This window comes from Lathamus discolor, chromosome 4, assembly GCF_037157495.1.
Source record: "Lathamus discolor isolate bLatDis1 chromosome 4, bLatDis1.hap1, whole genome shotgun sequence".
In the NCBI taxonomy this organism is placed as follows: Eukaryota; Metazoa; Chordata; class Aves; order Psittaciformes; family Psittacidae; genus Lathamus; species Lathamus discolor.
In genome coordinates this window covers 106,598,784-106,620,317 of record NC_088887.1, presented here as the reverse complement: position 1 = coordinate 106,620,317, position 21,534 = coordinate 106,598,784, and the positions used below count along the sequence as shown (strand labels likewise).

At 37.0% G+C, this 21,534-nt stretch overlaps 1 protein-coding gene across 5 annotated transcripts in view; it reads left to right on the top strand.

Moving 5' to 3' along the window:
* The window catches only part of PAN3 (poly(A) specific ribonuclease subunit PAN3), a 99,326-nt gene that overhangs the window by 36,153 nt on the left and 41,639 nt on the right, over positions 1 to 21,534 (top strand). For 4 of the 5 annotated variants that reach the window (XM_065678467.1, XM_065678464.1, XM_065678468.1 and 1 more), the window contains 7 exons: positions 6,943 to 7,093; positions 14,042 to 14,289; positions 14,834 to 14,938; positions 15,580 to 15,637; positions 16,902 to 17,063; positions 17,224 to 17,340; positions 17,442 to 17,543. In XM_065678467.1, coding sequence (XP_065534539.1) covers positions 6,943 to 7,093; positions 14,042 to 14,289; positions 14,834 to 14,938; positions 15,580 to 15,637; positions 16,902 to 17,063; positions 17,224 to 17,340; positions 17,442 to 17,543 — 943 coding nt within the window. The remainder of the gene's footprint in view (positions 1 to 6,942; positions 7,094 to 14,041; positions 14,290 to 14,833; positions 14,939 to 15,579; positions 15,638 to 16,901; positions 17,064 to 17,223; positions 17,341 to 17,441; positions 17,544 to 21,534) is intronic. The other variant, XM_065678466.1, reaches the window with a different exon arrangement.

The window sequence follows — 21,534 nt, the reverse complement described above, 5'->3', positions numbered from 1 at the left end:
AAAACAAAACTTGGACTGTTAAAAATTGGAAATTTTAATTACAAATGCACAGAAAATGGCTGAAGAAGTTTGAAACTATGTAAAAATGGGTAGTGTCATGCTGAGATTTCAGATTGATGTTATTTTGTCCACTTAATTAGGTATGTAATCCACAAATAGCATTGCTCTTTAGTATTTTGAAATACAGGCTGCTTAGAGATTTTCGCAGGTGTTAATATAGGTTACACAAACTATATTTTGGCTGATGGTGAGTGCTAAGTAATAAGGTTGAATTATAATGGAGGCACATCTGTTTGAGGACATGTTTTTCTGTGTTTGAAGATGAGAAAGCAAAATTATATCTCAGTTGCTGAGCACTTGCAATGCTGTGGAAGTGTTGAAGCTTTTGTGTCTATTTAAATGTCCACTTTTCCAAATGTATGATTTAAGATGTGGGAATACACTATTTCAGGGTGTAATGTTTTGAGATCTTTGTCCAAAAAGTGTCTGCTTAAAAAAAGGAAGGTAGTTTACAACATAGAATCATAGAATAGTTAGGATTGGAAAGGACCTTAAGATCATCTAGTTACAACCCCCCTGCCCCAGGCAGGGACTCCTTACACTAAGCCGTGTCACCCAAGGTTCTGTCCAACCTGGCCTTGAACACTGCCAGGGATGAAGTATTTGCGGCTTCCGTGGGCAGCCCATTCCAGTGCCTCACCACCCTTACAGTAAAGAATTTCCTCCTTGTATCCAATCGAAACTTCCCCTGTTTAAATTTTAACCCATTACCCCTTGTCTTATCACTACAGTTCCTAATGATGGGTCCCTCCCCAGCATCTCTATAGGCCCCCTTCAGATACTGGAAGGCTGCTGTGAGGTCTTCACACAGCCTTCTCTTCTCCAGGCTGACCAGCCCCAACTTTCTCAGCCTGTCTTCATACAGGAGGTGCCCTGACCATCCTTGTGGCCCTCCTCTGGACTTGTTCCAACAGTTCCATGTCCTTTTTATGTTGAGGACACCAGAACTGCACACAACACTCCAAGTGAGGTCTCACAAGAACGTGTATTTTAAAACAGTATAAGTGTTTCTCATGCATGGCTATGAATTTATAACCCAAATCTGTTTTTCTTAAATACTGTGTTAGACTTATCTGATTAAAAGTGAAGTCCATAGTGAATTGTATTCTGTATTGTGCATTAAAAGGGAAAAAAAAAAAAAACCCTAAACAAAAAAAACCCCAAAAGTTCATTCTATAGTGAGATGGCCTACCTTATGTTAGGAAGTGTCCTGAGCTACTACACCGCCACATGATACATCATAATAGAAAATGGTAATTCTCTTTAAAATAGTAGGTATAGATCGGCCTTTAGTCATACAGACCAGTTCTTAAGCACCATGTTTGTTTCTTGAATACAAAAGCCCCCTATGGGAATGAATTTTTCAGATACTTAGCATCAAGAGCATGGACTTCTAAAACTTTAGTTTTTCAGTTTTTGTGAAACTGTCTTAACTCTTCTGCAAGAGTAGTAAAGCAATATGGCTGATAATGTTGGCAAATTGAAATTTATTTGAGCTAATTATACAGGTGATGCAATGACTTGTCACGGTAATTGTGATAAGGTAGCATGTTATACAAATTCAGTAGTGGAAGGGAAAGAGACCTGTTGTGAAGCCCTTGGTGACCTCTGGTGTTTCCTGAGCTGCTCTGACATCACAGAATGTGTCTTTCCCTGATGCTATAGTAAACAAGGAATCCTGGAAACAGGAAGTACAGCGATGTTCTCTAGACGAACTGAGCTCCTCATATGGCACATCCACACATTTGAAACAACAGCAAAGAAACCCCCCAAAAAACCCCAAGCAATACTTTTTCATGGTTTTGGATTCTGAAGAGGTATTCTGAAACCGATGCCAAACAGACTGGTAGAGGACTGCCTTGCTTTATAGAATGGGTATACTTTAGTGATGTTTTTCTGAAACCATGCAATCATGCAATTCGGGATGTCAGAACAGATCAGCATAAATTTAGAGTTGAAGGAGAACATAAAAAGAGAAGAACTAAAAGGCTTGTATCCAGTTTTTAGCATGGTAAGTACATTAGCACATCTTCCAAAATGAAATTGGCCTACTTTTTGCTTTAGGTAGCTGGCTTTGGTTGAATATGGGACCAGAACCAATCTAACAAAGTGGTGTTAAAGCTACTGAAACAGAGGTGGTGGCTCTGCTGCTGCTGTACAGCTCTGTGCTGTGTTATGAGATGCCGAATGTGAAATGAAAGAGAAGGTGGCTTCTAGTACTCCAGTTGGATCCCTGCTCCCTACTATTGTTGGGACCTTCCAGAGGCTCCCTAAGTTGTGCATCCCTGTGTTACAGTATACGTGACACTTCGAGGATTCGGTTATGAATGAATGCAGCAGTGTGGCTGTAGGAGGCTTATCGCTGAGGAGCATGAAGACAAATAATACATGTTGAAATTGATAGTTGATGAAACAGGAATTTTCCTTTTACTTCTGGATTACAGCAGTCTGTTGAGATGTGTAATTCCTCGATGTACAGTAATGCTGTGTGCTGCTGTGTAGTCCTCCAGTGATGGTCTTCAGAGGAGATCTTAGTTAGCTTCCTCTTTACTTTCATCTGCACCTTCCTTGAGGGAGCCTTGAATTGTTTTTTTTTTTGTGTTGCCCACAAAATATTTTCTTCCCCTCCACCCTGTATTTCCCTTTATACCTTAAAAAGAATAAAAGCCATCGGGCAAACTCTGTGCTGAATGGTAGCACAAATGAGTTTTTATAGACCTTCCCCTATGTTTTAAATCTCTTGAGGTTCCATCCTTACTAATGTCATCAAGACTAAATTCAGACTTCATTTAGACAGTATCTGTATTTTGTAATATTTTGCATTCTCTGATGTGCAGAAGTACAGAAATTGTTTTTTTTATGTGGAGCTGGATGGACTCAGTTTTGTGGTCTCTCTTTGGAAGTTTCTCTGCAAAGCTCACTGGAACGAGGCTTCTTTCTCTTTGAGAGAGCACAGACAAAGAATCTGAAAATAGGTCATTTTGGTGAAATTCCTACATGGAATTAGTCTGAGAATGCATGCTGCAGGTATAAATTCAGATAATACACAGGGAATTTGCTTCCCTGCTGTTGTCTGACAGTATTACTCTGTATTTACTGCAAGAAGCAGGGGGAGATTGAAACTGACCTGGGTGGAGGAAAAAGAAAATGGTAGTAATTTTAGCAAATGCATTAGTTGGAAGTTACTTTAGGTGGGTTGCTAGAAAAATCTGACATAGCTGACATGGCTGTACTTGGTTTTGTTTAATGCTGTTTGAAAACATTAGTGTTTTGAAATAATTTTGTGTGCCTTTCTATAGAACACTTGCATTTGGAACTGAAAATGCAGTCTTTAGTTTGTTGCAGAGTGCAGACAGGGCTAGTGTGCTTTGTGTTTCTTGTTTGGATTCTTGAAAGTGCATTCATGGCTTTTGTTTTTAACATCATGGTATTGAATAATTCATTACATGTCCTCTAAGTACTTCTTGCATCTCCGTTCTTTCAATTACTCCCTAGGTTTAACTAAAGTCTTCAATAACTGTTTTATCTACATTTTTTACTGATCCCAGTTGACTCAGACTGAAAATTCTTGAGCCTGGTCTATCATCAATAAGATACTTTGAGATGAGTAATTAAGTGAAATTTGTTTTAAAGCTGTGCTTGTGGGAAATTTAAACAACATACAGAACTAATTATATGTAGATGATTGTCATTCTTATCAAAATCTAATTTTTTGTACTCAACTTCATTTTGGGAAGTTTGGTAGGATTCTAACAGAAAACCTGTAAAAATGCCCTGTAGGATTTGAAAGCGTAGTCCCTTTCAAGCTTACCATTGACACAAATGTAAAACTAACACTAGAATTTACACTTTGTATTGTGAGTTACTAAAGTGAAAGTAGGGTATTTTTCCAGACCAAGAACAATGATTCAAAAAAATTACGAATGTGGATTCCTAATTTGGGCATATTTGTATGCTCATTATTGCAGAATTAGGTTATTGACAACGTTTGAAAAAATTGACAGTTTAAATATTCATTCACTTCATCTAATCTAGTCACTTATGCTAACCTATATGCTATGAAAATGTTTGGGATCTGGTTTTTTACTTCATTGGAAGCAAAGTGTATGCAGTACAAAATTAGTGGTTTACTTCCAGTGAAAACTTATATGCTTTTGGAAACATTTTAAGAGCTCCAACTTCACATAGGTGTATTTAAACATGGCCTGGGGCTTGAGCTTCAGTTTTTCTGATGAAGTATTTACTAGTTTTGATCACAGATTGGTAAATTTTGTTGTACTAGTGTGATAAGTTTATTCTGGCTGATGGCTGTAGATGCCTCAAGTGTTTTGGTTTGGGTTTTTTCAGTTTTGGTTTTTTTTTTTTTTTTCTGTATTCAGAAAACAGCTTGAATGTGAAAGGGTCTTTTTAAAATAGGAACCAAAAGTTAAATCACTATTTTTAACCAGTGAGGAAAGTCTTGGATTACAGCTTCGTGTTTTGTGATATCACAGACAAGTAAACCAGGCTATTACAGTAAAGGGTCTAGCTCTGCAAATCAAAGCTGTTTACTCATAAAATGCGTTCATAAAAGATATACAGAAACAACTCAGGCTTACCAGGTTTTATTCTGATCCTGTGCTGTGACACCACTGAATTTCCGTCAGGTTTGACCCACTGTTGTTTGTAATTCCACAGCATAAATGCAAACTGCTCTAGCAGGTTCTTGGGTTTGACTCTTTTCTTGCATAAGCTGAAACACCTACCAGTTAAAGTGGAGCTCTCAAACAACTTCATCTTAAAATGATGGTGGATATATAAGTAACTTTTAGAGACCAAAACTGGTCTATGAAAACTTGCAGAATGCATTTAGAAATAAAAAACCAGGCCTCTGATGTAGGGATTGACTGAATCAACTGGTTGAAGTGGTAAGAGTTTAGTCAGAATGGTATGGATGGGATTTGGGAAACTCTCTCAGTTGCTCTAGGAGAGGCTGAGGTCCTTCCAGAAGGTATCTTTTCTTTCACTTACATACTTCAGATATTTTGCCATGTCCTGCCCTTGTTACCTGGTTGACACTGTTCAGGTGTGGTAGAGCTGTGGATGTGTTACGGCTAGGTTTAGCAGTGGAAAAATGTGTTATTTTTGCAGTTCTTTGAAATTATGTGTTTTTAACAAGATGCTACAAATTCTGTCCCTTGCTGTCCCAGTTGTTTGTTTGATGATGACTTTTCAGCTCTATCACTATCTGAACAAATTCTACTTGGCTCTTTACCACCTTTGTCATTTTCTCCAGTTTCAGTGTAGGCTTGGCTGAATGGCTTCATGCCAGATTTTGTCAGGAGGAACATCATTCCAGTTTTTCTTTAATAAAATGTGATTGAAGAGTTTTAAAACCATTATGACCTTTTTACCCTTGTAAATTTAAGTGTTTTATTTCACTAGTCTACGTATTTGGTTAAAGCTTTTCTTTGAATATTCAGACACATGCCCATATAGAATGACTAATATGTAACATCATGAGGTGGCTAGAGGTTAAAATATACTGTGTGATTAAGGGTGGGATATGCTTACTATTTTCTTTTAAACCTGAGCATCCTCTTTATTTTACGGCTTTTAGAATCCTCTTTCTTTTCCAGTGCTTTGAAATAAATTACCACTATGATATTTGGCTGAAGTACTGAAATACTTCAGATACTAAAAACAGATTAACCCCATAAAATACTTTTCTTCGTCAAATTGGTGTTTTGTAATTACACTTCTTTTCTAATTTGGCACTAACTTAGCTTCTCTGATGCCACTTTATTCATATTAGTAAAAATCAATGTTGGTAACTCGACCACACATAATGTCTGTCAGTTATTTTAAAACTGCCTAAACCCAAAGTGCTCCAATATAATTTGCTTTAAAAGAACATTATGGATTATCTTAACAGTATCTTTGTCTATTGGGAGTTGTTACCATCATCTCATTTTAACTCTTGCTTAGGCTACTTTTGAGAGGTACTCTGAAGAGTACTTAATAAACCTAACTTTGACTATTAATAATCTTAAAGCTTTTCAGTGTGTTCATGTAATAATTGGCTTTATTTCTTGGCTTAATTTCTTTTATCCTTCCACTAATGCCTTTTGTAATTTGCTATCCAATAATAAGCTTTTTGCCTTCTGAGCTCTAATTAGGATTTTCTTTTCCTAACCCTCTTTACTCTGTAACAAACAAAAAAACTCACCCACAAACACCACCACCCAAAAACTCTATGAAACTTTGCACAGATTTTAATAGAAATTGAAAGCTGGTTGTGTGATATATTTTATGTACTAATAAATAATGAATGTTTGACAGTCACTCTTCTGCTATTTGCTTCTGTGGTACCAAATCAAACCTCATTATTAAAGGTGCTACATAAAGGGAATATGTAATTAAAACAGAAGTTAATTTCACAAAAAAAGAAACATATAGGACTATTTGAAATAGAGGCAGGGATAACTTCTTTTGTTGGAATAGTTTGTACTGCCTTAATTTGAAGCTGTTCCTTAGGTTGAGATGAAATCTGTTAAGATCATGTAGGAAGCCTGTGCGGCAATGGCAAGGCTTTCACTGGCAAGTCTGCTCTCCAATTTTGTATCATAATGCTTATGGAAAGCCTTTTGCAAAGTATTAGTATGAACTCAAACATCAGCTGTTCATGTGGAAAGCTTGCTAATGCTACTTCAGACCTAAGCTGAAACACATTTATGTTTGTTAGTGCTGACCAGCTTCCAGTATTGCCTGTTCTTCTCAGCATGCTGTCTGTAACTTAAAAATATTCCCTGCATTTGGTAGGCTTACCTAGAAAGTATTTGCTACCACATAGGCACTGCCCATCTCTTAATAAACATTTAATTTACATTTGTTTTTAAACAGACACCAAATCCTTCTGCAAGTGAGTTTGTTCCTAAAGTAGGATCAACCTCCAGGCTGAGTAATGTATCCCAGTCAAGTATGTCTGCCTTCTCTCAAGCCTTGTTCTCTCACCCCTCCATGGGAAGTCCTGCTACTGCTGGGCTAGCACCAGGTAAGTTGAGAGTAATGATTTGCAGTACAGTTACTTCTTTCAATGTAAAACATAACCTCATATAGATAGTTATCAGGTTTATCATGTATAAATGTAGCCACCTCCTACTTTGGCTCCTAATTTTGTCTTCAAGCATATAGACATGCAGGAACTTGGGATTTATCTTCCAGTAGTGTGGAAATCACGCTGCGGGCTGTGAAATCTGTTCAGCCACAGCAGTACTGAAATTAACTCAGCTTAACTTGCTCTGCCCTTTTCTGGGAGAAGAGGTGCTGAATTACCACATACTGTGCTCTGTGCAGTCCTTGCCAGAGCAGTACCTGAAGTTGCTTTGAATTAGTAGTCTAGATATTCACTGCAGTTTAGAGTGAATGTGTACTGTTTACCACACACAAACATGCACTTTTGTTTCTAGAGAACATAATCTGGAAGTAATGATTGTCAATAAAAGCTTGATGAAAAATAAAAAGTAGAAGATAAACATATCCTTGCAAAGTAGTTTTAATATTGTGTTTGTCATATGTAAACTCACTTTTAAGACCTATTTATGATTATTTTCCATGTTTACAACGGATACCAAAATGTGGTCTATGCAGGCATAGAATTTGCCAAGAATTTTTTAATTATTTTTTACACTTAAAAAGTTGAAGCTCTTAATGCATCTTTTGGACTCATTAGTAAGTTAGCTTAATTCGAATTATTCTTATTTTTTAAAATTAAATGAATCATTCTAAGATAAAACCATCAGCACATCTGGATATTACACATTGCAGATCCTTTGGCAAGCTTCTGCATGTACATAAACCTGTGTCAATTTCTTGCCACTCACAAGATGCATTAGGAGGCTGCCAAAAGGCAGAGGGGCAAGTATTCCAAGTACTGTTTTTTAAACCAGTATTGGCAATTACCATCTATTTAACAGAACTTCAGTCTTTCCTTATGCTGGGGATGAATCTCTGTCAGTGTGAAAGAAGGACTTAGCTTGCATGCTATAACTATCACACCAGGCTAGGAAAGCAATTTGATGCTTCTGCTGACCAAATGAACATGTTTCAGTACTGTGTCTGATTGAAACTATATTGTGCTGTACAGTCTTATTGGAAAACTGTTGTGTTTATATGCCTCTCAGCCTTGTCACCTGGATTGAAAAGTGTATAAAGGATTAAATAGAATACAGTAAAATGATCTACTTTTGGAAAGTATCCAGTGGGGTCTCAGAGGGATCCTTCACAGTCCAATTTCTTTACTATCTGTAAGTAACACTTGAAAGGATAAATAACACTGATGAAAGAAGTTAGCACAACGATTTGAGCTCCTAGAAATATAGTTGCCAATGCTGAAAACTGTCTAGGTTCAAATACTATTGTTTGTTTTATGGATGAGAGGGATGTGGGAGTATTCACAAGAGCTAACTTTAGGCAAAGTTGGCTTGTTTCCCTGCTCTTCCTGTATAATTAGAAAGAAAATCTAGTTCAGAGTAGGGACCTGGGCTGGGTGCTCTGAATTTCTCTAGTAGCTTTTTTCTCTACACTGAGCGCAGTATTCTCTGAACTGAATGTCCTGTGTAAATAATACTCAGATGCTTCTATTTAAATGGTTTAGCTGTTGATAGTATGTATCCACAAAATTTTCTGTTACCTCAAGATGAGTTAAGTGGTGCTCTTCCTAGAAGATTAGGCTCTTAAATAAGGAAGCGGTATTTAAATGTGGCATAACTACACCATTTAGGTCATACTGGCTGACAGAATAAAAGAAGATTTGAATCCGTTCTGATATTTTCATTAAAAGTAATGTTAGCTTTAAGTGAAAACAAATTCAAATGAAACCCATACAAAGAGTTTGTAGGAGTTTTTCCTGTAAAAAAAGGTAAGTTTTATTCTGGTTGAATGGTGTATGCTTTCCAGTAGGGAGTGTACACATTTCAGGAAACATGTAAGATTTAAGCATTTGCATGAGATTAAGATTGCTTATAGTAGTTTACAGGATACTGGAGGAAATTAATGTCTCATAAGAAATAAGGAAATGTACTAGGAATAATTTGTTCAAAGTTCCATAGTTTAATTCACCCATAATGAAGTAGGTAAATGATGAGAACAATCCTTTGATTTTCCTCTTGCAGATGGAAAAATTTAATATATCTAATTTACATGATTTCTCTTAAGGTAGGTGTAAATCAAAACTACTTTTGGCATCTAGTATTCCAAAGGTGACTGTTCACAAAATTGGTTGTCCCTGGAAAATGTTTTGCCCGTTTTATCAGTGGTACTGCAGAAGTACTGGACAAAATGACCACTGAAACCTAGCCTACTTTAATAGATAACTTATATCCACACCTGACACATCCATAAGTGTGTAGCATGGAACATTGTTACCCATAATGTGTATTTATTAGGTAAGTGCTTTCTAGCATAATCTCAACACAGAGTCATTCTCAGTAGTCTTTAATAGAATATGAAAGCATAATGAGATAAAATGCAACTTGCACAAATAGCTGGGAAGATTGTCCTATTGAAGAGCATTGAACAAATCTCATCTCATCTCCAAACTTTCTTTCCTTTAGCTCCCTTGCATAATACCCTATTTTTGCTCCTTCTATTCACTTGCTGGCAATCATATCCTATTTATCATTTGTATGGGAAATTCAGTGAGTTGTTGACAGTCTTCAAATAGTACTCTTATTAACAAGCTTATTTTACCCAGTTCTGTCTTGCAGTTTTAGAGTATGCAACAAAGCATATGAAAGAAATTATGAATGTCATCGAGGTGGTAAGACAATATTGTCATGTTAAACTTGAGAGAGAACAGATGTATAGCTCCCAGCAGAGAAAATCTTTGGCTTGGATTTGCTTACGCTAGGTCACAGCTGAAGAGTAATGTCTTCGTTATCAATGTGAATGCCAGCAAATTGCTGTTGCGTCTATGTTTAGTCCAAGACAAACTCTGAGCCTATGCAGAATTTAAGAAGTCCTATTTCTGGTGCCAGTATGAAATGCAGGCTTAGGAACCAAGAGCATGAAGGTGATGTGCTTGTGACCACTTCACACATCTCCATTCATGATGGTCTATGAGAGTGTCATTGGAGTTGTGTAACCCAAGCTGGAAATTAAACACTTTCAGCTGAGGTGGTTCAAGTGGCCTAAGGCCTCAAGAGCTTGTTCGGGCATCCTGTATCAAGAGTGGTGCAGCATTCTATGGAGAAAGTTCCACAGTCATTCCAGAATAGCACAAGAAAGGAAGAAGGCAAAGAAACTGGAAAATCAGGGTTTGTTTTTTCCCCCCCCCCCCAATAAGATAAAGGAGGAAAAACTGATGACTATAAAGCTTAGGGAGTTAAGCAGATTTAATTAGCTTGGAAATACACAGCTACAACACTAATGACCGGATAGAAAGCTTGTAATAAAAATAAATAGTTAATTACAGGATGTTGCTTTAAGTTCTTGAAATAGCCTGGTTTTATTATTTACTTTGATTTGTCATTCCTCAAAATGTACCTATTAATCTAGAGTATCTCTAACATACAGAATGTTAATGTGATAAAATGTTAAATGTGTAATTTTTGACCTCTAAATGTTATAACTTTAGAGGTATAGGGATGTAGTTGCAGATGAGTGGAGAAGAAAAAGATGGGGGGAGCTCAGTGTTGTTTTGTCAGAATCACTGGCATGATATGTGTAAGTAAAAATCAGATTATTGAATCACCATTTTTGGCCTTTAAGTGAGTAAGTGTTGATATAAATTGCTGTTCAAAATGGCGTGTTCCGCATTCACCACGTTGTTAGCATCATATGTTTAGTACAGTCTTTTTTATTCAGTATGAGTCAGTAGCAATGTACATTCACCTTTTAATACAGCCATTTTTTTATTTTCCTCTAATTCTGTTGTGGTTAAATATTGATATTAGTAAGGGTTTCACTTACTGAAATACTAATGAAGTTGTTGATATCTGCTTGAGTTTGTCCATCCAGTTGTTTGCTTCTGTAAGTACTTACCTATACATCAGTTTCACTGTATTAAAAGGTTTTCTTGTGATACTGCTCTTTAATTATTATTTGTTTAGACTGCAGAATTTAGTGCAAGAGTCTCAGCAGAATCTGTCATCTTCAATATTTGCTGCCTCAGCCTATCAGCACCCACTGCAGCACTAGCAGCAAATTTTCTGTAACTCATAATGTTCTAGTGTTATAAAACCAAACTTTAGTCAAGCTTCTTTCATATCTTGATCTTGCTATGTATATTGGCAAATGAGAAGCCTGTATGTTACACACACTAGATCATAGAATCATAGAATAGTTAGGGTTGGAAAGGACCCCAAGATCATCTAGTTCCAACCCCCCTGCCATGGGCAGGGACACCTCACACTAAACCATCCCACCCTGGCCTTGAACACTGCCAGGGATGGAGCATTCACAACCCCCCTGTGCAACCCATTCCAGTGTCTCACCACCCTAACAGGAAAGAATTTCCTCCTTATATCCAATCTAAAAAGATGATTTTCATTGAACTCTCAATGTCCTACCAAAGTGAGACCTAATTGAGGCTGGAAGGGCATTTGAAAGGATTCACCTAACTGTCTTCTTTCAGTCTTGCTTTGTTACTCAAGCAAAGACATTGAAGATTTGTATTTGTAACTATTCTTTGGCATGATTTTTTTATATAAATCTTATTAGTATAAATTTTATCAGTAAGAACTGCTAGTGATAAATTTACCTTTTTTTTTTTTTTGAGAACTTTCATTAGAAGGTTGCTATCATTTTATTGAGGTTGTAAGTTATCACTTTAATTTTTAAGGTAGGATTTACACTGTACTGTCTCATCCATTTAGTTTTTTATCTGAAAATAGGGAAGGCTTTGCTCAATTTTCCATTAATATATATGAAGGCTGCTGTTACGTTCTTTTTTTTTCCCTGGTTCCTGTGGTTGAATATTTTATTGGAACAGAAGTTTCATGAAGCCAGTTACTTCTGCCTGGGTAGAGATTACATGTTTGCAAGGACTTTGCAATAAAACATAGTATTAACCAATAGAGTGAAAAAGACATGTCAATAACTTTCCCTAGATGACGAGAATCCCTTGAATATCACAGACACAAACTGTAGAGCTGCTGCAGTTTTTTGTCCATAAGTATCTGTCCTTCAAATTTTAATAGTAATACGTTGTTTCCTTTGAAATTGCTCTTTTCCCTCAGTGGATTAAGAATGCATTCATGTTTTAGTCCTTTGCTTAAGATTTAACTATTTATAGAGTAGGTATTGAAATATTTAAGTGTTACTCAGTTGCTCAAGGCAACTCTTACCTTAATGGAAACTTACTTTATTTTCTAGCATAAACCAGTGCAGTCACAATGTGTAACATTTCATGGTTGTTCAGTTGATTTGTGAACAGATTTTTAGGACATTTGTGTTACCATTCGGAAGTACTTTGAAATTAAATATTCAGAAGTGCCTATTATAATTCACATTAATTAATACAGTAATCAGCAAGCAATTATTTCACTGTACTGCTTATCTGTAATGTGTGTGTATACATACACATATGTGTTAATGTAAGAAAATTGTCTGGCCCAGAAAAGTGTAGACTTTATATTTTGCATATTCTTATATTTTTATAAAAAGAATAAATGACTGAAGAGTCTCAACTAAAGATAATGGGGTAAAACTTACTTATGGGTTATATTAAATACTCTGTTTTGTTATAGAATCATAGAATAGTTAGGTTTGGAAAGGACCTTAAGATCATCCAGTTCCAGCCCCCTGCCATGGGCAGGGACACCTCACACTAGACCATGTTTCCCAAGCCTCTGTCTAACCTGCCCTTGAACACTGCCAGAGAGTATTTGCCAGGTTGCTTTAGGCATGTTGGAGCTATTCTCTTTTCAAGAACGAAAGAAATAATTGTGCTGAATTAATGTGCATTGTTTTTGAGGTGACAAAGTAGTAAATTATTTGAGTTAAATGAAAGTTTACAAATATTCTATTAATACCATTAGGATAATATAGCTTCTCAGTCACTTTTCGTTAGCCACTGATTAAACTGTTAATACTGAAGTTATTTGCTTTTGTAGTTTGCTTAACAAAAGAAAGATGTAAATGTAGGAGGGATGTGACTACTCCAGGGACAAGACATGAATGTAAAAACACTCCTACATGTTACTGATGGTGCATATTGAGAACTCTCAATTGAAACAGCTAGGCTTTTTGTAACTAAAGAGTGTGTATGCAATAAAAAAAAAAAAAAAAAGTTGTTCTTGCCCTTATTAGTCAGATATTGGCTTAAATTACTCTGGTTACCAGAGCTTATAAATTAGAGTAATTTGAGCCAATATCTGGCCAATTCTCAGCTGTCAATAAAGCATTAAATATAAAAGTTGTGCATCTTGCATCCTTTCAAAAAATTTTCTGTGACTAATAATGTTCTGACTGTTAAAGAGGAGAAAATACAGCCCAAATGGAGCAACAATAAATTTAAAAGATTGTTTCGTTGGTGTTAGTCTAAGACATTCTGCTAGTAAAACTAGGAGTTTTTTGAAGGGTTCTGTTCCTTAGTAGTACCCTTGAAGGTTTGTTACAGCTTAGCAAGCTCTGTTGACTGCTTGTATAACTATTACATAAGCGTTTACTTATTTTATCTTTTCATAGTTTAATAAACTCTCTTCTAGACACAGCATGAATTTGATTCTTCCTTGTACTTCTGTGCCTTTCTTTCTGGTTCTTCATGACTAGATCATAAGTTCCCAAGCTCTTTCTCTCTGAACTAAACAAAGATATTTGGAAAATGTTTCTGTGCAGTCTTACTCTTGATGTTTTACCTCTTAACTCTTCATATAGACGTAGCAAGTTTTTAGCATCTCACCTGCTCAGGATATTATTGGTAGGGAGGGCTGTTGTTTTTCAAACTGCTAATTTTTTGATGGCAGATTTGATCAAGAATATCTTCTTGTGTTTCTTTAAGGAATGTCACTGTCAGCAGGATCTTCTCCTCTTCATTCCCCCAAAATAACTCCTCATACATCTCCTGCTCCTCGAAGAAGAAGTCATACTCCTAACCCAGCAAACTATATGGTGCCTACTAGTGCCTCTGCTTCTGTCGCTAATGCAGTCTCTCAGCCTCCATCTACTGGCCAGGTGATACAGAAGGAAACAGTGGGTGGAACAACGTACTTCTATACTGATACAACTCCAGCACCTCTCACAGGAATGGTATGTTTGCTTTTGATACAGAAGTGTATGGAACTTCCAAATCCTGAATTGGTTGATGCTACAGAGATTATTCTTAACGCTCTGAAACCCTTATTTTGTACGAAGATTAAGCCTTTTAATTGTTGTAATTGCTCTCCCAAATAACTGAAACTTAAGGACCTCTGTGTTGAGGGTTTTTTTTTTTTTTATACAGAAATCAAAGGAAAGCATTTTATGTGTACCTGTATGTAACGAGAAAACATAAAAAATTCAGATTGCCTTTTTTTTTTTCTTGTTAAATAAATCTTAAATTCACAGTGGAGAGGAAAAGGCAGTTACAAAAGTGTTAAAATATCTATGTACATACGTACTCCCCTCTTTCTTCCCTGAAGTCATCAGTAGCGAGTATCATATAAGTAAATTGTAATGCATCTGACGGTGTATTTGTAATACCTACTGTGCATGAAGACTTTGTAGTTCAGTAGTTCAAACTAAAAGGGTGACAAAACTTTGTTTTCCCTATCCTTATGGATTTAAAACTGTTTCTTAAAATGCTTTGTTTCAGGTATTTCCAAACTACCATATTTACCATCCAGCTGCACCTCATGTTGCTTACATGCAGCCAAAAGCAAATGCACCTTCCTTTTTCATGGCAGATGAACTCAGACAGGTAAGGTGATAGAGAACTTAAAGAAAAATCACATATATTGGCAAAACATAGAAAATTGCTATTAGTAGGAGAGAAATATCCACTCAAAATCTGCGCAGTCCATTTTCACTATGGTGAACTTAAAAATTTAAGTCCTGTAATGGATGGAGTACAGCAGAGGGTGGGGGCAGGTTACAACACATGCAACTGCAATCTAATTTGCATGCCATGATTTACTGTTCACCTAAGTAGTCTTACTTCTTGTGTATTGTTTTGGTGTGCCTGAGTTCATTTACGTAGCATTCCTTTAAGCTGTAGTCCTATCCAGTTTTTAAATCTTTCACTGATTATGAAAATATCTGCAGGGTTAGTTGATGAGCCTTTCTTTGAAGGCTGGCTGCGACTGTTACTTCAGTTTTACTATGGTAGGTGCCTTTGTCAGTGTTAGCGCTAATGTCTTCTGCAGCTCCTTCCCTCAGGAATTTTATGTATTTTGTCATTGATGTTTTCGAGCTAGTGGTCTGCTCCCTCTGCTTGGACACTCCCATCAACTTCCTATGTTAGTACAAGTAGCTGGTACTTCAAAGACAGTGTATTCTTAACTTATCAGAAATTATGACCTGAATTATAGTGTTCAAAACTTAACTTATCTTGTTCTTCAGGAACTGATCAACAGACACTTAATAACTATGGCTCAGATTGATCAGGCTGATATTCCTTGTAAGTAAACGTTTCTTATAAAATAAACTTGGATGGTATTGTTCTGTAACCTTGTGTATTCAATGTTAACACTATTTTGCGAAAAACAAGCACATCCTGTGGATAACCAGATACACAGTATTTCACCTCTACAAAATTTTATTCTTCTATTATCTTTCTCTTATGGAATTTTATTCTATGTGGAAACTCCTGAATGTTTGGGAATACTTAAAATTGCTGAGAGAGAAAAAAATAATTAAGGCAGTAAAGCCTTCTGAAGAATAGTATAGTATTACTTTGTGCATATTGAATATTCCTGTAAAGGAGGCATAAATTTTCAAACTCTGTATATAAACTAGCAAATTAGTTTGTTTTGAAGATGGGATTGGCTGTTTTATCAGAGAAGTCTTTGTATTAGTTGTCAGGCAAGAGAAGCATATATTATTCATTGTAATTTGGCTTTTGGAGAATTTACAGTTGACTGTGTTCAGCTTGATTTAAACACATTGCCTTTTTGTTGCAGCATCCTTCTCAAACATGTTTAATATGATAATGATACAGTAAAAAAAACCAAACAGTTTAGTTTACTAATCCAGAAGAAGTACAATTGCGTATCTTCTTGTAAGGTTAATCTTTTAATCTGATTTGTGAATCGTCAGCACCTCTCTCTCTGCCCTCTAAACCAGTGTGTTAAAGCATGAAAGATCGATTGCTTTTCTTTTTTGTGCTGAAAATGGGGTTCAGTGCTCTGAAGCCTGAATGGAAATTGGTGCTTATTTATGATCTCTACAGGAAAAAATCATCAAAGAAATATTAGAAGGGTGAATTTTTAAAGCAGATGAGAAAATGGCAGATAGAACTGTGCATCTATTCTGTTGATTTTTACTTGGTGTAACTTTTTCTGAAGACAGCTATTTTAGTTCTGTGAAGTCTCTTCCAGGAGTCTATATAGTGGTATTAAAGCAACAATAGAATAGAATCATAGAATAGTTAGGGTTGGAAAGGACCTCAAGATCATCTAGTTCCAACCCCCCGCCATAGGCAGGGACACCTCGCACTAAATCATCCCACCCAAGGCTTCATCCAACCTGGCCTTGAATACCGCCAGGGATGGAGCACTCACAGCCCCCCTGGGCAAAATAGTGAATTTTAACTTTACATGCACCAGAAAGACGGTGGAAAGAATTTATCTTTTAATGACAGTGATTTTAATCTTTTCTGCTGCTGTGATAACTTTCTCAAAGTCAACTGATGCCTAGTGTTTCTGTGTATAAACTGATTTTAGCAGTTCCTGCAGAAGTGGACAGCTACCACAGTCTCTTTCCTTTGGAACCACTGCCACCACCCAATCGGATACAGAAAACAAGCAACTTTGGCTACATTACATCATGCTATAAAGCTGTAAATAGTAAAGATGACCTGCCATATTGCCTTCGGAGGATACATGGTGAGAAAAATGGAGTTGACTCAATAGGGCTAGCATTCCTCAGCATGCTAGTCATAGTTTGACATCTGGTTGCTTTTCAGTAGTTTCAGAAGAAACATTAGAGTAAAGAATTCTCCCTCAAAACATTACATTTTAAACCATGGTTTTTGTTCTTTTCTAGGTTTTCGTCTTGTTAACACAAAGTGCATGGTATTGGTCGACATGTGGAAAAAAATTCAGCACTCAAATATAGTAACTTTGCGTGAAGTATTTACCACTAAGGCGTTTGGAGAACATTGTAAGGTTTTTGTTGGTCCCTTCCCTTTTCCCCCCTCAATGTTGAGACTTTTATTCTAAATACGCTTGAGTTAGTAATGGTCACATGTTTCTATTTTTAAGCTCTTGTGTTTGCATATGATTTTCATGCTGGAGGAGAGACCATGATGAGCAGACACTTCAATGACCCTAGTGCTGATTCCTATTTCACAAAACGAAAATGGGGTAAGGAAAATACATCATAATACAATACTTCTATAAACTGTTTCTAATATTTAAGCAGTAACTAGCTTGTCAGAAATACTTGTTCAACTTAATTTTTTATCTAATCAGTTCTGTCATATCATAAGCCAACTGGGATCAGAGAACTCTGCTTTGCTTCCTTTTCCTAAAATGTCTCTTTTTTAATTGAAAGGAAAGTATAACTAGAGTTAAAAGTTAAGGGAAAAGTCTAACAATGAACAACTTCTCTGATCACATTTGACTTATGACTAATTTGCAAAACTGACATCAGTTTGTAAAGGAATTACAGTTCTTTGACAGGGAAGTAAGTTTGCATGGGATTGGGAGCCAGGAACTCAGAGGTCCTAATTGCAGGTCATTCACTGAGTGACACCAGACACTGGAGATATTTCCAAAATTGTAAGACACATGTTATACCAATTTGATGCTTGCTGTTCAGGTGCCTCCAGTTATAATTCTTCCCTCCCAAAGTATTATGAGGACTAATTAGTGTTTTATTTCATGTTTTGGAATGTGAAGTACTAGTTAAGGCAAGCAATTGATTGAAAAATCCCTGTAACACATTCTGTTCAGAGACAAACTTCACATAGGTCTGATTTTTATTTCTTTTCAGATTTATACTATGGCTTCAAAGGAGTCACTAAAGCTACATCTACATTCATAAATAAAGTCTGTCACAGCATGGTCTTGTGGCTCAGCAAGTTGCCCAGCAGAGCTCATATCCATATGGCTAAAGCCTCTTCCCCTCCTAAACAGTATGCTGTCAATCATACTGCCTATTTGGACCAGCCTGTGACCCGTGCAGTCCCACAAAGTGCATCCAGGTATTGTCTGGATCACAAAAGGCCAAAGCTGTTACTAAAGCACAATGCCATACTTAGAGAGGGAGAGAAAGATAGTATTCAGGTGTGACAGTCACAGAAAGACTTAGATTAGGAAGGTACCCTCAGAGTATATTTGACCCAACTTCCTCCTCAGTTCAGGACCAACTGTGAAACTAGATCCAGTGGTAGGGATGACCAGAGGACTATGACCTGGTCCTGCTTATTTCTTCTTTCTTCTGCCTTTTGAAATGAGAGCATTTAGAATCGTAGAATGGTCAGGGTTAGGAAGGACCTTAAGATCATCTGGTTCTATCCCCCTGCCATAGGCAGGGACACCTCACACTAGACCATGTTGCCCAAGGCCCTGTTCAAGACAGCCTTGAACACTGCCAGGGATGGAGCATTTACCACTTCTTTGAGGAACCTGTTCCTTAGCCTCACTAGCCTCACAGTAAAGAACTTCCTTATATCTAACCGAAGCTTCCCCTGTTAAAGGGGAAGTTTCCCATTACCCCTTTTCCTATCACTACAGTCCCTGATGAAGAGTCCCTCTCTGGCATCCTTGCAGGCCCCCTTCAGATACTTGGAAGGCTGCTATGAGGTCTCCATGCAGCCTTCTCTTCTCCAGGCTGAATGGCCCCTTCTCAGTCTGTCTTGGAAGGCTGCTATGAGGTCTCCATGCAACCTTCTCTTCTCCAGGCTGAATGGCCCCAACTTTCTCAGTCTGTCTTCGTGTGGGAGGTCCTCTAACTCCCTTATTTAGCTGTGAATTCAATCTGTTTCAAACATTGACTTAGAAAACTTTGATTACTAGATAGCCAAGTAAAGTATAATGAATTGGTAGTGTGTGAATACATTCAAAGACTTGTAAATCCCTTATATACTGAATAATTCCCACTAGCTTTGCCCAGAACTGACTTGTATAAGTGAGGTTGGAACTTGAGTGCCACCACTGGTTTTGGTGGTAATATCTCAGCTGGAAAAAACCCTGGTTTGACTTGTCGTATCTTCTGTTAAGTGGAAGAATGCAGTTACAGATTCAGTAAGCCTTGTGTGAAACTAGCATGATAGGATAAACCTGGAGCACCTACTGCCAGGTTGATGACTGCTACGTGCAATACTAGACTTTTGAAAGTCTCCCATGGTTTTCAATTCCCGTGTAAATCAGTCTGTTATATTTTTATACCTCTCTAGAGTATTATAGAAAAATGATGTCTCTTCTAGGTGAAATAATAGAAGTTACTATACAATTCTTGGGGACACATTCTTTTGTCACACTGGAAAAGAGTTAAGTTTTGCTTCTATTAAGGACAGTCATGTCTCCTTTTATCAAAGTTCTTTCAAGGAGGCTCTGGTAGATAACATCTTGGTTTTCTGTGATGTCTATCAGAGTCTTTAAAAAAACTCAAGTGACCATGAGACAAAAGAGAAAATCCTCAATGAATAACTGGTTAGAACATAAGAAACAGAGTAAGAGTGAGCAGTTGACTTTCACAGTGAAAGGAGATCACAAGAATTTGTGCTGGGAGTTGTATTTCTTAACACGCTTGCTTGTTTGCTTTGAAGATAAATAATGGTCTATCAAAGTTTGCTAGTAATGCCAAATTATTTTGATTGCTTAAAAAAAAAGGCCAATTGTGGTGGATTGCAGAAGGATCTTACAAGACTTGGACTTGTCAATAATCTAGCAGGTGATGTAAACTGATGTGATTGAGGGAAAACAACTCTAAGCTTCAAATGTAAAATGACAGCCTCTGTGGAGGCTGTTACTACTCAATAATAGATCTGGGGCTATAGGTAAGTAGATTAAGGAAAATATTGTCCCCTTGCTGAATAGCTGTAAATAGGAAATGCATTGTTGCAGTTGAAGATGTGGGTATATCATAGGCTCATATCTGTAGTTGTGGTCTTCCTTATACATTTTGAAAGGTGTAGAAGACCAGCAAAGAAGTTAAGAGGTGACAGGGATGATCAAAAGCATGGAACACTTCTGTATGAAGAATGGCAAGGTAGATTAGTACTTGTCATACTCTTAAAGATGGATAGGAATATGATGGGGTTAAAAATTACTGGAATATGGTAGGTATCTGGAAAATCATCAGATTTTTCATAAAAAATGAATAAGCAACAATAGTGGCTATTTCTTCTAGCCTAAAACTAGGGAATGACAAATGAAACTAGACAGGTAGCAAATTCAAAACCCTCATAAAGATAACTAAGCCATGGAATTTTATCACAGATTATTGCGGATGTTTGCTTGGGTTCAAGGGGAAAGTGGGATTTACTCATGGAAGAGGAACACTTGAGGATTGTTAACTGCAAAGACACTATTTGTAGCTCAGTAGTTCTCTGAGCTGCAAGTTGGAGGCTAGTAGAATATTCAATTTTTTTATGTTCATATGCTCAGGTGCCCATTGCAAGCTGTTCTTCTAATTCTAGTGTTAGGTGTCTTTCAGGCAGGATGTGGGCTATCTGGATCATTTATTTTGACCTACTACAGTTTCTTCCTGTAGGCAGGGATGGCCTTTGAAATCAGGAATAAGATACCAATTACTGTTCAGCCCAACGAAAGTAGTATTAATGAAAATGAGCTGTTGTGTCAGAACCTACAGGGATATGTAAGGAAGATAATTTTCTACTGCCTGTAGCACTTCTCATAACCTGCTCTTCTAGTCTTTTTATTAGATCAATAAAAGTCACCTGAAATTCCCAAATTTTGCCAAATCATTCTGCACATCTTTGCTTTGGCCTTTCTTTTTTGGTAACTGCTGCTTTCTAGCACGGTTCTCAGTAGAAGGAGCAATATAAGAGGGAAAAATAAGATTGCATACCTATAACTTGATTTCTCGGAATTGCCTGCCTTCACGGATCCTTTCTCCATCCCCTCACAGAGTTTCTTGGCCGTCTGCCTGCCTAGAGGAGACTCCCAAGAGAAGCAGGGGAATGGATGGAAGTTGGGTACTCTGAAGCATGAGGCCCAGATTAGTACAATTGCTTTTAAAGGTTTTAGGAGGTACAACACTGTGAACCTGATCAGTGAACTCAGAGAATTTGATTTCAGGTATGCAACCTTATTTATGTTGAACACTCCAGTTGGCAACATGAGACTTTGACAGTTAAAAGATGAGGATTATGGTTTATGTAGCTGT